The sequence below is a fragment of the Chiloscyllium plagiosum genome, unplaced genomic scaffold (assembly GCF_037043375.1).
Source record: "Chiloscyllium plagiosum isolate Xiang-an unplaced genomic scaffold, Cpla_swu_hap1 HiC_scaffold_1, whole genome shotgun sequence".
Taxonomy (NCBI): domain Eukaryota; kingdom Metazoa; phylum Chordata; class Chondrichthyes; order Orectolobiformes; family Hemiscylliidae; genus Chiloscyllium; species Chiloscyllium plagiosum.
This window is the reverse complement of record NW_028270139.1, coordinates 109,065,432-109,079,752: the sequence shown is the minus strand read 5'-3', so window position 1 is coordinate 109,079,752 and position 14,321 is coordinate 109,065,432. Positions and strand designations below refer to the sequence as shown.

The 14,321-nt window shown below is 48.0% G+C and overlaps 1 protein-coding gene across 3 annotated transcripts in view; it reads right to left on the bottom strand.

Annotated features, from left to right (window-relative positions):
* The window catches only part of LOC122548398 (putative E3 ubiquitin-protein ligase HERC1), a 377,691-nt gene that overhangs the window by 121,961 nt on the left and 241,409 nt on the right, over positions 1-14,321 (bottom strand). For 2 of the 3 annotated variants that reach the window (XM_043686981.2, XM_043686991.2), the window contains exons 44-45: positions 6,729-6,961; positions 4,316-4,581 (exon numbers count right to left, since the gene is read on the bottom strand). In XM_043686981.2, the coding sequence (XP_043542916.2) occupies positions 4,316-4,581; positions 6,729-6,961 (499 nt within the window). The remainder of the gene's footprint in view (positions 1-4,315; positions 4,582-6,728; positions 6,962-14,321) is intronic. The other variant, XM_043687001.2, reaches the window with a different exon arrangement.

Below are 14,321 nucleotides of genomic sequence, written 5' to 3'. Positions count from 1 at the left end.
AGAGACACATAGAGCGCGAGAGACACATAGAGCGCGAGAGACACATAGAGCGCGAGAGACACATAGAGCGCGAGAGACACATAGAGCGCGAGAGACACATAGAGCGCGAGAGACACATAGAGCGCGAGAGACACATAGAGCGCGAGAGACACATAGAGCGCGAGAGACACATAGAGCGCGAGAGACACATAGAGCGCGAGAGACACATAGAGCGCGAGAGACACATAGAGCGCGAGAGACACATAGAGCGCGAGAGACACATAGAGCGCGAGAGACACATAGAGCGCGAGAGACACATAGAGCGCGAGAGACACATAGAGCGCGAGAGACACATAGAGCGCGAGAGACACATAGAGCGCGAGAGACACATAGAGCGCGAGAGACACATAGAGCGCGAGAGACACATAGAGCGCGAGAGACACATAGAGCGCGAGAGACACATAGAGCGCGAGAGACACATAGAGCGCGAGAGACACATAGAGCGCGAGAGACACATAGAGCGCGAGAGACACATAGAGCGCGAGAGACACATAGAGCGCGAGAGACACATAGAGCGCGAGAGACACATAGAGCGCGAGAGACACATAGAGCGCGAGAGACACATAGAGCGCGAGAGACACATAGAGCGCGAGAGACACATAGAGCGCGAGAGACACATAGAGCGCGAGAGACACAGAGCGCGAGAGACACAGAGCGCGAGAGACACATAGAGCGCGAGAGACACATAGAGCGCGAGAGACACATAGAGCGCGAGAGACACATAGAGCGCGAGAGACACATAGAGCGCGAGAGACACATAGAGCGCGAGAGAGACACATAGAGCGCGAGAGACACATAGAGCGCGAGAGAGACACAGAGCGCGAGAGAGACATAGAGCGCGAGAGAGACACATAGAGCGCGAGAGACATAGAGCGCGAGAGAGACACAGAGCGCGAGAGAGACACAGAGCGCGAGAGAGACACAGAGCGCGAGAGAGACACAGAGCGCGAGAGAGACACAGAGCGCGAGAGAGACACAGAGCGCGAGAGAGACACAGAGCGCGAGAGAGACACAGAGCGCGAGAGAGACACAGAGCGCGAGAGAGACACAGAGCGCGAGAGAGACACAGAGCGCGAGAGAGACACAGAGCGCGAGAGAGACACAGAGCGCGAGAGAGACACAGAGCGCGAGAGAGACACAGAGCGCGAGAGAGACACAGAGCGCGAGAGAGAGAGCGAGAGCGCGAGAGAGAGAGCGAGAGCGCGAGAGAGAGAGCGAGAGCGCGAGAGAGAGAGCGAGAGCGCGAGAGAGAGAGCGAGAGCGCGAGAGAGAGAGCGAGAGCGCGAGAGCGCGAGAGCGCGAGAGCCAGAGAGCGCGAGAGCCAGAGAGCGCGAGAGCCAGAGAGCGCGAGAGCCAGAGAGCGCGAGAGCCAGAGAGCGCGAGAGAGAGAGAGAGCGCGAGAGAGAGAGAGAGCGCGAGAGAGAGAGAGAGAGAGAGAGAGAGCGCGAGAGGAGAGAGAGAGAGAGAGCGCGAGAGAGAGCGCGAGAGAGAGCGCGAGAGAGAGCGCGAGAGAGAGCGCGAGAGAGAGCGCGAGCGCGCGAGAGAGAGCGCGAGCGCGCGAGAGAGAGCGCGAGCGCGCGAGAGAGAGAGCGAGAGCGCGAGAGAGAGAGAGCGAGAGCGCGAGAGAGAGAGAGCGAGAGCGCGAGAGAGAGAGAGCGAGAGAGCGAGAGAGAGAGCGAGAGCGCGAGAGAGAGAGCGAGAGCGCGAGAGAGCGAGAGAGCGAGAGAGCGAGAGAGCGAGAGCGCGAGAGCCAGAGAGCGCGAGAGCCAGAGAGCGCGAGAGCCAGAGAGCGCGAGAGCCAGAGCGCGAGAGCCAGAGAGCGCGAGAGCCAGAGAGCGCGAGAGCCAGAGAGCGCGAGAGCCAGAGAGCGCGAGAGCGCGAGAGCCAGAGAGAGCGCGAGAGAGAGCGAGAGAGAGCGAGAGCGAGAGAGAGAGAGAGCGAGAGCGCGAGAGAGAGAGAGCGAGAGAGCGAGAGAGAGAGCGAGAGCGCGAGAGAGAGAGCGAGAGCGCGAGAGCGCGAGAGCGCGAGAGAGCGAGAGAGCGAGAGAGCGAGAGAGCGAGAGAGCGAGAGAGCCAGAGAGCGAGAGAGCCAGAGAGCGCGAGAGCCAGAGAGCGCGAGAGCCAGAGAGAGCGCGAGAGAGAGAGAGAGCGCGAGAGAGAGAGAGAGCGCGAGAGAGAGAGAGAGCGCGAGAGAGAGAGAGAGCGCGAGAGAGAGAGAGCGCGAGAGAGAGAGCGCGAGAGAGAGAGAGCGCGAGAGAGAGAGCGCGAGAGAGAGAGAGCGCGAGAGAGAGAGCGCGAGAGAGAGAGAGCGCGAGAGAGAGAGAGCGCGGGACAGAGAGCGCGCGGGACAGAGAGCGCGCGGGACAGAGAGCGCGCGGGACAGAGAGCGCGCGGGACAGAGAGCGCGCGGGACAGAGAGCGCGCGGGACAGAGAGCGCGCGGGACAGAGAGCGCGCGGGACAGAGAGCGCGCGGGACAGAGAGCGCGCGGGACAGAGAGCGCGCGGGACAGAGAGCGCGCGGGACAGAGAGCGCGCGGGACAGAGAGCGCGCGGGACAGAGAGCGCGCGAGACAGAGAGCGCGCGAGACAGAGAGCGCGCGAGACAGAGAGCGCGCGAGACAGAGAGCGCGCGAGACAGAGAGCGCGCGAGACAGAGAGCGCGCGAGACAGAGAGCGCGCGAGACAGAGAGCGCGCGAGACAGAGAGCGCGCGAGACAGAGAGCGCGCGAGACAGAGAGCGCGCGAGACAGAGAGCGCGCGAGACAGAGAGCGCGCGAGACAGAGAGCGCGCGAGACAGAGAGCGCGCGAGACAGAGAGCGCGCGAGACAGAGAGCGCGCGAGACAGAGAGCGCGCGAGACAGAGAGCGCGCGAGAGAGAGAGCGCGCGAGAGAGAGAGAGAGCGTGAGAGCGAGAGAGATGACCTGATCGAGGTATACAAGATAACAAGAGGAATGGACAAAGTCAGTAGCCAGAGACTTTTCCCCAGGGCTGGATTGACTGGTATGAGGGGTCATAGTTGCAAGATATTAGGAGAAAGGTATAGAGGGGACTTCAGAGGAAGGATCTTTACGGAGAGAGTTGTGAATGCATGGCCAGCAGTGGTGGAAGCAGAGTCATTAGGGACATTTAAGCGACTGCTGGACATGCACATGGATAGCAGTGAGTTGAGGGGTGCGTAGGTTAAGTTATTTTATTTTACATTAGGATTAACCCTCGGCACAATATCGTGGGCCAAAGGGCCTATTCTGTGCTTACTTTTCTATGTTCTATTTAGAGGGATATGGGGGAAATGCTGGCAAATGGGACTAGGTCAGATTGGGATATCTGGTCAGCATGGACAAATTTGACCAAAGGGTCTGTTTGTGCTGTACGACTCTATGACTCTACAACTTTATAAGTAAATGAGATCACAGAAACACCACAAATTATACACTTAAGCTTGGACTCAGATTAACTAAAACTAGCATCGAGTAGCAGACATTCAACTCAAAGAAGAAAATCAGGAAGAAGCAAGAATGCAGTCAACAGAACATTTAGGAGATAGTGCCACAATCAACTGGAATTCATGAATCTTGAACTTACTACTTTCACTACTATTTTGTACTTACTGCAATTAATTTAATAAATGAAGCTTGTGACAACATTCTCATACCTAGCGTGTACCACAGCTAGACTGAACTAAGTGTTCAGAACTTGTATAAAGAATTAAAGCTTAGACAGATGAAACTTACCCTGGTAGGGTTGTTGCAATTACTCCGAAGAGGAACACTCTTTGAAAACTAGGATTTCAAGTTTTTGCCCACATATACAGAAAAGCTAATTACTTAATCATAATTAAAAATAATAATAAAACATTAATTAATACTGCATTCAGTAACATATGAAAACATTGTGACTTAGTTCCTGAAACAGAATAATTTCTCCAAGTGATTCCAACAACAATTGGAGCTAATTAAATGACACACTTGTCCCTGTTGCAGCTGGATTTAGGGGTTCTCTCCCACTAAGTAATCTAAACACAACAATTTTAAAACATGAAACTGTACAATAAAAGGATAACTTTAACAATTTGGATAGATCTATTTCTCTCCAATTTTTATGGTTCAATAAGTTCAATAAGTCACTTTCCTTTGTAACCCATGATTTATGAAAATTTGAGCTTTTAAACTATAAAAATATATAATCTTGAAGTTCTTTATCTTACATCTCCCTAAGGGACTTAAGATACAGAAACCTCAACAAAAATAAAAAAAAAGTAACTAAATTATCCTCACCGATTTAATTTGGCTTGCTTGTATCTTGGCTTTTCTGCTAGGTACTTTGCACGGCAATTGTTACACATCAAGTAGTACGGGCTCCCTGTGCCACACTCTCCTCCAAACCAACCATCAACATAGGCTCCATTACTCCGATATCCCAAATGACCTGCACTCTCTCCACAACCAGGGTGATGTCTCTTCATGTGACTGTTGAACTGCATTGTATGAGTATCACAGAGTTCACAAATGACAATCTCTTCTACATCTGAGGTGTCCTGGCACTGAGTGAGTTCACAAAGCATTTAGGTAAAATGCAAGAAAATCTACAAAATTCTTATTTACACATTCAATGTTAATACATAGAAAACAAACTTGCCATTAAATGATGCTTTTTACAATCTCAGAACACCACGAAGTGCTTTATAGCTCATCAGTTACTGCTGTATTATCAAACATATTACATCCAATTTGAATACATCAAGTCCCCAGAAAGAGCAATATGATAGTAACCAAACAAACAGTCTGTTTTATTATGTTGATTGGTAGATAAATAGTTATCATTACCTTGCAGATTAATCCGCTGATCCTCTTAGAAATCTTTTAAGTCCACCAAAGGGGGAATACTGAGCTTCAATTCAGTGTCTCATTTTGAAGAGAGTAAAACTCTCTCAGTACGGCACTGGATTGTCAACACCAATTATTGTACTCATGGGGAGGTGGCAGTATAGTGGTTATATCATTGCAATAGTAAAAGATCATACCTCCCAATCTGCTCCCTAGCAGCTGAAGCTTTACATTCAATTAGTACATGTGGAATTAAAAGTTAATCCTTGAAATCATCATTGATTTGGGGTTAAGAAGAAAATCTGGCTCACTAATTCTTTGTTCTCTAAGGGAAATAAAATTGTCATTCTTACCTGGGCAAGGAATCTCGACTCTCAGCAATGTGTGTTAGTCTTAAGTGTGTTCTGAAATGTCCTAGCAAGCCACTCAAATTTGTATAGAGTCAAAAAGAAATAACACTATGGTTGTACCAACACCACATGAACTGCAGAGGTTCAAGAAAATGAATTAACTGCATAAAAAGAGGTTAACGGGGTATGATCTTATGTTATAGAAACATGGTTACTAGGATATCAAAACTGGGGATGAGTGCTCTGTTTCTCGTTCTTGCATTTTTTCATCTTACAGTAGCTCACTCCAATCTAGTCAAGGACAACTGGAGATGGGTAACAAATGATGGTATAGCCAGTGACATTCACATTTCATGAATGATTAATCAAATTCCTGAAATGGCTCTTGCATTCAAAATGAAAAACATTACCAACTCACCCACAATTATGACAGCATTCAGATAAAATTATCAAAATTATTCAGGATGAATTAAGAATATTAAATTCCAGAGTAATTACAATAAAATTATTCAAAAATACCATTTTAGAGATGTATTCAAAATACATAGATTGTAGGAGTTCTATCTAAAAAAAATACTCAATAAACCAAAAACAAACAGAAGTTTTAGACAATGAATTGTTTACTCTTTAGTGAGAAGTGACTACCATTTTCCCTAGCCCTGAAATCTGTAATCCAAGGTAAAAGTCAGAAATTTGACACTTCTCAATTGTGTCAAATAAGTAATATCAGCAAGCATAAAAGTGAAGGGAAGTAGTCTCTGACCAACCAACATTTGCAGCAGGAACCATGGGGTAGAGATACAAGGGCACTAGAAAATATCACTACTCCACAAGCCCAGGTCAGGGTGTTGAGATTAGTTTTAGAAATAATATTATTTGCTGTAGAAAATTTTGACAAGGCAGAGAATAATTATGACATTAGATTCCAAATGAAAAGACAGGTTGCAAGGTTACTCATTCAGCAGCCATCTTTGTAATTTGAAGTAATTTTATTGTTTTAACTACTAAATCTTCCATGTTGGGTCTAGATTCTCAAGTGAAAAGACAAGTGGACCAGGAAGGCATTCAAGTTGGGAACATTGTTTTTTAAAGTTTGTTATTCAACACTTGTGGTGGGAACTAGAGAAAGAAGGAAATAATGTTTTTTTTAGGAGTAATGACAAAGAATGAAATTAAGTAGGTTAGATTGTGCTGCAAAAAAAAAGAGTTGAAGTCAATAAACTAGATGCCTAATGGTCATTTCTACAATCCCTCATGGGTCAAAAATGGAACTACATTGTTGTTGATCTTCTTCCTCAAGTATTATTCAGTGAACTATTATGATTTCTCATACATTGCATGGGGGAGAAGTGCAACAATAAAGTCGTTCGCAAAATTAAAGACTTTTTTCCCCCATTTAAAATAACAATTGGTAAATAAAGAATAAAATATTCACATTTGATATGAAACAGAGACATATACTTAATTATTTAATAAAAGGGAGAACAACATTAAGAAAAGGTTTATGATTTTACCATGTTAGGCCAATCCATCATCTCAGAAAACCACATGCCTTGTGCTTCATTTTCAGTACCACATTCAGAAGGAAACATATCTTCAACAGAACCTTCAGACAATGGATCCTCAGAAAAACAGAGCTCCAACTCTCCATCCAGATTGCGGTCAGACATAGCATCAACCTCCTGCCATCCTGCAGTTCCAGGTTCTCTTCTTAAGGTTGACTGAACCAGCTGAGGAGATCTAGATTCTTTAAGGATAAACATTTTAGGCATTTACAAATGAAAACTATGACTTATTACTTCCTTAAATTTAGTCTGCAAATAGATTATTGAGCAATGATACACAACACTTTCGAATGTGTTCTATAATTATCAGCCTCTCGCAATTGGAACATTAATAGAAAAATGCAAACTATTTTAGTTAAAAAGATTAATATTTCCAATTCAACTAATATAACTAAATTAACTAATATACATGGTCGTGGTGAAAAGAAATGATGGAATACATAGCAGTTCACTCAGTACCCACAATGTAAAAGACTGTTTCATTAGAACCAATCTAGTCTAGTCATCTGTCATACATTTCCAGTGATTTCTGACTTTGCTTAGGGGGTTGTTTAACTCAGACGGCTACATGATCAGAGAGATGCACAATGACACCAACAGCACTAGTTCATTACCAACACTGATCATTCACAGTGGTCTGTCAAGTAAGCAATTGTGTTTCAAGTAGAGCGAGCGAGCGAGCGAGCGAGCGAGAGAGAGAGAGAGAGAGAGATGCTTGAAATTATCAGAACTCATTTCATTCTAATTGAATTAACATTTTACTTTCATTATAGAGAACAGCGCAAAGTTCAGACAATGGAACAATTCTCCACTGTTTGAACCTTGTGTCAATCTCAACCAATAAAATATAGTGGCTGCATGCTACAATGCCACTATGCAAATGTAAAACTAATTGACCTTAAATAAAACCCCACAAAATTAGTCAGCTTTGTGATCTACATAAAACTGCTAGTTTTGTGCCAATTAGTCTTGTTTAGGGTGCAGGTTTGCTCGCTGAGCTGTAGGTTTGATATCCAGACGTTTCATTACCTGGCTAGGTAACATCATCAGTGGCGACCTCCAAGTGAAGCGAAGCTGTTGTCTCCTGCTTTCTATTTATATGTTTGTCCTGGATGGGGTTCCTGGGATTTGTGGTGATGTCATTTCCTATTCGTTTTCAGAGGGGTTGATAGATGGTATCTAGATCTGTGTGTTTGTTTATGGTGTTGTGGTTGGAGTGCCAGGCCTCTAGGAATTTTCTGGCATGTCTTTACTTAACCTGTCAACAAACTCGCATTCCTGGACGTCACAGTCAAAAGAAAGGACAACGGAGAACTACAAACCTGCGTATACAGAAAACCGACAAACACTGACCAAATACTTAACTACACCAGCAACCATCCCAACACACACAAACAAAGCTGTATCAGAACATTATTCCAATGAGCCACCACACACTGCAGCACAGTCTTCGGAAACCAGAGGAGAACGTATTCAAGAAGAACGGATACTCAAAAAATACAGTCTGCAGATTCCTCAAGAACAAACCACGACAAGCAGACCAAACATAGCCAGAAACCCTAACCACCTTACCATACATCAAATAAGTTTCAGAAATGACAGCCAGACTATTAAGACCCCTCGGAATCCTAGTAGCACATAAACCCACCAACACTCTCAAACAAAAACGTAAAAGACCCAGTACAACCCATGGACAAACCAATGTCATCTACAAAATTCCATGCAAGAACTGCCACAAACACTACGTAGGACAAACAGGAAGAAAGTTAGCCACCAGGATACACGAACACCAGCTAGCCACAAAAAGACACGACCTTCTCTCCCTCGTAGCCCTACACACGGATGAAAAAAAAACATTTCGACTGGGACAACACATCTATCCTGGGACACGCTAAGCAAAGACATTCCAGAGAATTCCTAGAGGCCTGGCACTCCAACCACAATGCCATAAACAAACACATAGATCTAGATACCACCTAGATTGCCACTGATGATGCTACTTAGCCAGGAAATGAAACGTCTGGATATCAAACCTACTGCTCAGCGAGCAAACCTACACCCTAAACCTCAACCTGAGCTACAAACCTTCACAAACCTTGCAAAACTTAGTCTTGTATGGATATAAAACAAAGAACTGCAAATGTTGGCGATCTGAAACAAAATCAGAAAATGCTGGCTAAACTTGGAGACAGAGCCCACAGAGAAAGAAATATGAAAGGGGTAGGCAGGATTATTGATAATAGGCCACGACCGAAGAGAAGCTGAATGTGATCATGAGAGCAGACAGTAGGAGGGAATGGGCAGACTGTGTGGAAAACAACCCATGTCATGACAGGACCAGGTTGTGGGGGTGGGTAAAAGGACAATATCAGGCTTTAAGGTTATTGAACTCTATGCTGAATCCTGGAGCCTGCAGGGTACACAAGTGGAAAATGAGATGTAATGTTTTGCATGCACTGTACGGACCTCTTACTTATATACAAACCTATGTGAAATCGGTGTGGGCTGCTCAAAGACATGATTAGATTAGATTAGATTACAGTGTGGAAACAGGCCCTTCGGTCCAACAAGTCCACACCGACCCGCCGAAGCGAAACCCACCCATACCCCTACATTTACCCCTTACCTAACACTACGGGCAATTTAGTATGGCCAATTCACCTGACCCTGCACATCTTTTTGGATGGTGGGAGGAAACCGGAGCACCCGGAGGAAACCCACGCAGACACGGGGAGAATGTGCAAACTCCACACAGACAGTCGCCTGAGGCGGGAATTGAACCCGGGTCTCTGGCGCTGTGAGGCAGCAGTGCTAACCACTGTGCCACGGTGCCGCCCACATGAGCTTGGAATCTGCTGCTTCAACTCTCTTGATCCATTGACTGCCTTTGTTGCTGGACTTTGTTTGTTATCTGGTCTTTGACGTACCACAATTTCCTTAAATTAACCTGAGAAAAAAACTGGAATAATCTGCCAACACCATAAGATCTAAATTTCCATAATTGGTTCCATGCCCCTAACATCACAGTTTCAGGATAAACCAGACTGCTTCACCTATGAAGATTGCCTACCTCGGGCGGCTAAGTCCATCTACTGTCATTTCCAGGCTATGGTATTCCAATCCTTTCCTGATCAAGCTCCCCTCCATGCTCCTCCATAAATCTCAACTCAACCAAAACACTACGGCCCATTTACTGTCTTCTCCAACTTGTACTTGAGGAGGGATGTAGTTATATCAGAGGCAGTTCAGAAGAAATTCACAAGATCAATTCCAGAGATAAGGAATTGTTCCTATGATGAACAAATTGAACAGTTTAGGCCCATAATCTCTGGGGTTTAACAGGAGAGGAGATCTATTTGAGGTAAGTAACATGTTAAAGATGATTGACAAGGTAGACATAAAAAAGGATGTTTCCTCATGGGGATTTCAAAACTAGTGGGCATATTTTTTAAGATGAGAAGAGAGAGATTTAAAAAAAAAAGAAAAGAGAGGGGCTTTTTTTAAAAATACAGAATAGCTTGCATGAACTTTCTGAGGAAGAAGTGATAGATGTGGGCACAGTTACAACTTTTAAAAGACATTCTGATAAGTACACAAACAAGAAAGCTAGTGCTTCCAAATAAGCCTGTTAGACCATAGCCTGGTGTGGTGTGATTTTTAACTTTGTACACCCCAGATCAACACCGGCATCTCCAAATCAGGACTAGTTTAGTTTGGGATTACATCTGGCATTGTCTAATTGGACTGAAGAGTCTGCTTCCGTGCTGTATGTCGCAATGACTATGTGGGGCAATCCAAAATGAGAAGCCATAGTTTTAGAATAAAGGGTAGCAGATTTAAAACAGAGAAGAGGAGAAATTATTTTCCTCAAAAGGGTCTTGAATGCTAGGACATGGAGTAAAATTAAGTACAGGATAGACAGATGTTAGGCACTCAGATTTTAATTAGCAATGGCTTGAAGGTTTATAGAGAGCAGGCAGCAGAGTGGAGGGGAGGGTGGAGGGGAGGATGGGGGGGGGGGAGAATGGGGACGGGAGGATGGGGGCGGGAGGGTGGGGGGAGGATGGGGGCGGGAGGGTGGGGGAAGGGAGGGGAGGGAGGAGCGAGGAGCAATGAAAGGAGAGAGGAGCGAGGCGAGAGGAAGCGAGGCGCGAGGTGAGAGCGGCGAGGTGGAGAGAGCGGCGAGGTGGAGAGAGCGGCGAGGTGGAGAGAGCGGCGAGGTGGAGAGAGCGGCGAGGTGGAGAGAGCGGCGAGGTGGAGAGAGCGGCGAGGTGGAGAGAGCGGCGAGGTGGAGAGAGCGGCGAGGTGGAGAGAGCGGCGAGGTGGAGAGAGCGGCGAGGTGGAGAGAGCGGCGAGGTGGAGAGAGCGGCGAGGTGGAGAGAGCGGCGAGGTGGAGAGAGCGGCGAGGTGGAGAGAGCGGCGAGGTGGAGAGAGCGGCGAGGTGGAGAGAGCGGCGAGGTGGAGAGAGCGGCGAGGTGGAGAGAGCGGCGAGGTGGAGAGAGCGGCGAGGTGGAGAGAGCGGCGAGGTGGAGAGAGCGGCGAGGTGGAGAGAGCGGCGAGGTGGAGAGAGCGGCGAGGTGGAGAGAGCGGCGAGGTGGAGAGAGCGGCGAGGTGGAGAGAGCGGCGAGGTGGAGAGAGCGGCGAGGTGGAGAGAGCGGCGAGGTGGAGAGAGCGGCGAGGTGGAGAGAGCGGCGAGGTGGAGAGAGCGGCGAGGTGGAGAGCGCGGCGAGGTGGAGAGAGCGGCGAGGTGGAGAGAGCGGCGAGGTGGAGAGAGCGGCGAGGTGGAGAGAGCGGCGAGGTGGAGAGAGCGGCGAGGTGGAGAGAGCGGCGAGGTGGAGAGAGCGGCGAGGTGGAGAGAGCGGCGAGGTGGAGAGAGCGGCGAGGTGGAGAGAGCGGCGAGGTGGAGAGAGCGGCGAGGTGGAGAGAGCGGCGAGGTGGAGAGAGCGGCGAGGTGGAGAGAGCGGCGAGGTGGAGAGAGCGGCGAGGTGGAGAGAGCGGCGAGGTGGAGAGAGCGGCGAGGTGGAGAGAGCGGCGAGGTGGAGAGAGCGGCGAGGTGGAGAGAGCGGCGAGGTGGAGAGAGCGGCGAGGTGGAGAGAGCGGCGAGGTGGAGAGAGCGGCGAGGTGGAGAGAGCGGCGAGGTGGAGAGAGCGGCGAGGTGGAGAGAGCGGCGAGGTGGAGAGAGCGGCGAGGTGGAGAGAGCGGCGAGGTGGAGAGAGCGGCGAGGTGGAGAGAGCGGCGAGGTGGAGAGAGCGGCGAGGTGGAGAGAGCGGCGAGGTGGAGAGAGCGGCGAGGTGGAGAGAGCGGCGAGGTGGAGAGAGCGGCGAGGTGGAGAGAGCGGCGAGGTGGAGAGAGCGGCGAGGTGGAGAGAGCGGCGAGGTGGAGAGAGCGGCGAGGTGGAGAGAGCGGCGAGGTGGAGAGAGCGGCGAGGTGGAGAGAGCGGCGAGGTGGAGAGAGCGGCGAGGTGGAGAGAGCGGCGAGGTGGAGAGAGCGGCGAGGTGGAGAGAGCGGCGAGGTGGAGAGAGCGGCGAGGTGGAGAGAGCGGCGAGGTGGAGAGAGCGGCGAGGTGGAGAGAGCGGCGAGGTGGAGAGAGCGGCGAGGTGGAGAGAGCGGCGAGGTGGAGAGAGCGGCGAGGTGGAGAGAGCGGCGAGAAGGAGAGAGCGGCGAGAAGGAGAGAGCGGCGAGAAGGAGAGAGCGGCGAGAAGGAGAGAGCAGCGAGAAGGAGAGAGCGGCGAGAAGGAGAGAGCGGCGAGAAGGAGAGAGCGGCGAGAAGGAGAGAGCGGCGAGAAGGAGAGAGCGGCGAGAAGGAGAGAGCGGCGAGAAGGAGAGAGCGGCGAGAAGGAGAGAGCGGCGAGAAGGAGAGAGCGGCGAGAAGGAGAGAGCGGCGAGAAGGAGAAAGAGATGAGAAGGAGAAAGAGGTGAGAAGGAGAAAGAGGTGAGAAGGAGAGAGGTGAGAAGGAGAGAGATGAGAAGGAGAAAGAGGTGAGAAGGAGAAAGAGGTGAGAAGGAGAAAGAGGTGAGAAGGAGAAAGAGGTGAGAAGGAGAGAGGTGAGAAGGAGAGAAGGAGCACGGGAGCAAGGAGAGGTGAGATGTGAAAAGGAGCAAGGAGCGAGGAGAGAGGAGCAATGGGAGGAGCGATGGGAGGAGCGATGATTGGATTGAATGGCGGAGCAGCTTGAGGGGCTGAATTTCCTCCTTCTCCTCCTAGGTCTTTACATGCATGGGCTATCACTTTCCATGTACCTAAAATTTAAAATTAGGAATTTCATAGGAGCAAGGATAGTCCACATGACTCAACAAGCCTGTTCTGTCATACAAAAGGATTAAGCTGAGTATTAACCTCAAATCCACTTTCCTATTCAGGGCCATAATGGTCTCTTAAGAGTTCAAAATCATTTCTATCTCAGAATGTACAACCGAGTATCGCCAACCCTCTGGGTTTTTGTTTTCTTCATTCATGGAATGAGGGTGTAACTAGCTAGGCTAGCATTTATTGCCCATTCTTAATCAGGAGACAGTGAGCACTGCAGATGCTGGAGAAATCAGAGTTGATAAAGTGTGGTGCTGGAAAAGACACAGCAGCTCCTTGGATGCTACCTGATCTGCTGTGCCTTTTCCAGTGCCACGCTTTATCAACTCTGCCCATTCCTAATTGCCCAGGGGGAATTAAGAGTCAAACCACATTGCTGTGGGTCTGGAGTCAGAAAATGGGTCAAATCAGTAAAGGATGGCTGATTTTCCTCCTTAAAGAAGTAGATGGGTTTTTAGTTAAATCATGAGGGGGATTCAATCAAACCCATGTTCCCAGAACATTAGCCTGGTTTCTGGATTACTAGTTCTGTGACATTACCATTGCACCACCATCTTTCCCAGGAGAGAACCTTCAGAATGAAGAACTCCCTGCCTATCTGTCTTCCATGATCCTGACATTACCGTAGATACTTGGGTAAAAGTCAAATTTTTTTAGACTATTTTTAAAGGTTCAGTTGAAAGGGTCAACTATTACACAGACACTGTTTTGAGGGGCTGAAATTCATGCTGCAGTTTGAAATATTGTATTATCAGCAGAATGTGATTTGATCGCTTAACTAATCCCAGGTAAAGAAGAAAAACACAATGAATTACAATAAAGGTAATTACTGGTAAAAGCACAAGAAACAAGAATGTATTACTGGGAGTAAATTTTATTTATACATACCGATACAAAAATTTAACAAGTCAAAGAGTCATTGTAATCCTGCAAAATTGCACAGTTCAACATCATCATGGCCTGGTATAATGGCACATTTAAAATGAAACATCTATTATATTCTGAATGTGTAAGTGTCTTGAAGGTTCCTGCCAAATTCTTCCATTTCCCTCCCATTTACTCTCTTATGTAACGAACCTCAGCTACATTAACACATTTGTCAAAGAATCAAAAGATATATGCAGCTAATATATCTCAATTTTATCCAGACGTAATTTCACAATTAAAGTGACTATCATTTTAACGATATTAACTTTTGGATGTATAATGAACAAAGTGTGATAGGTACCAATAGA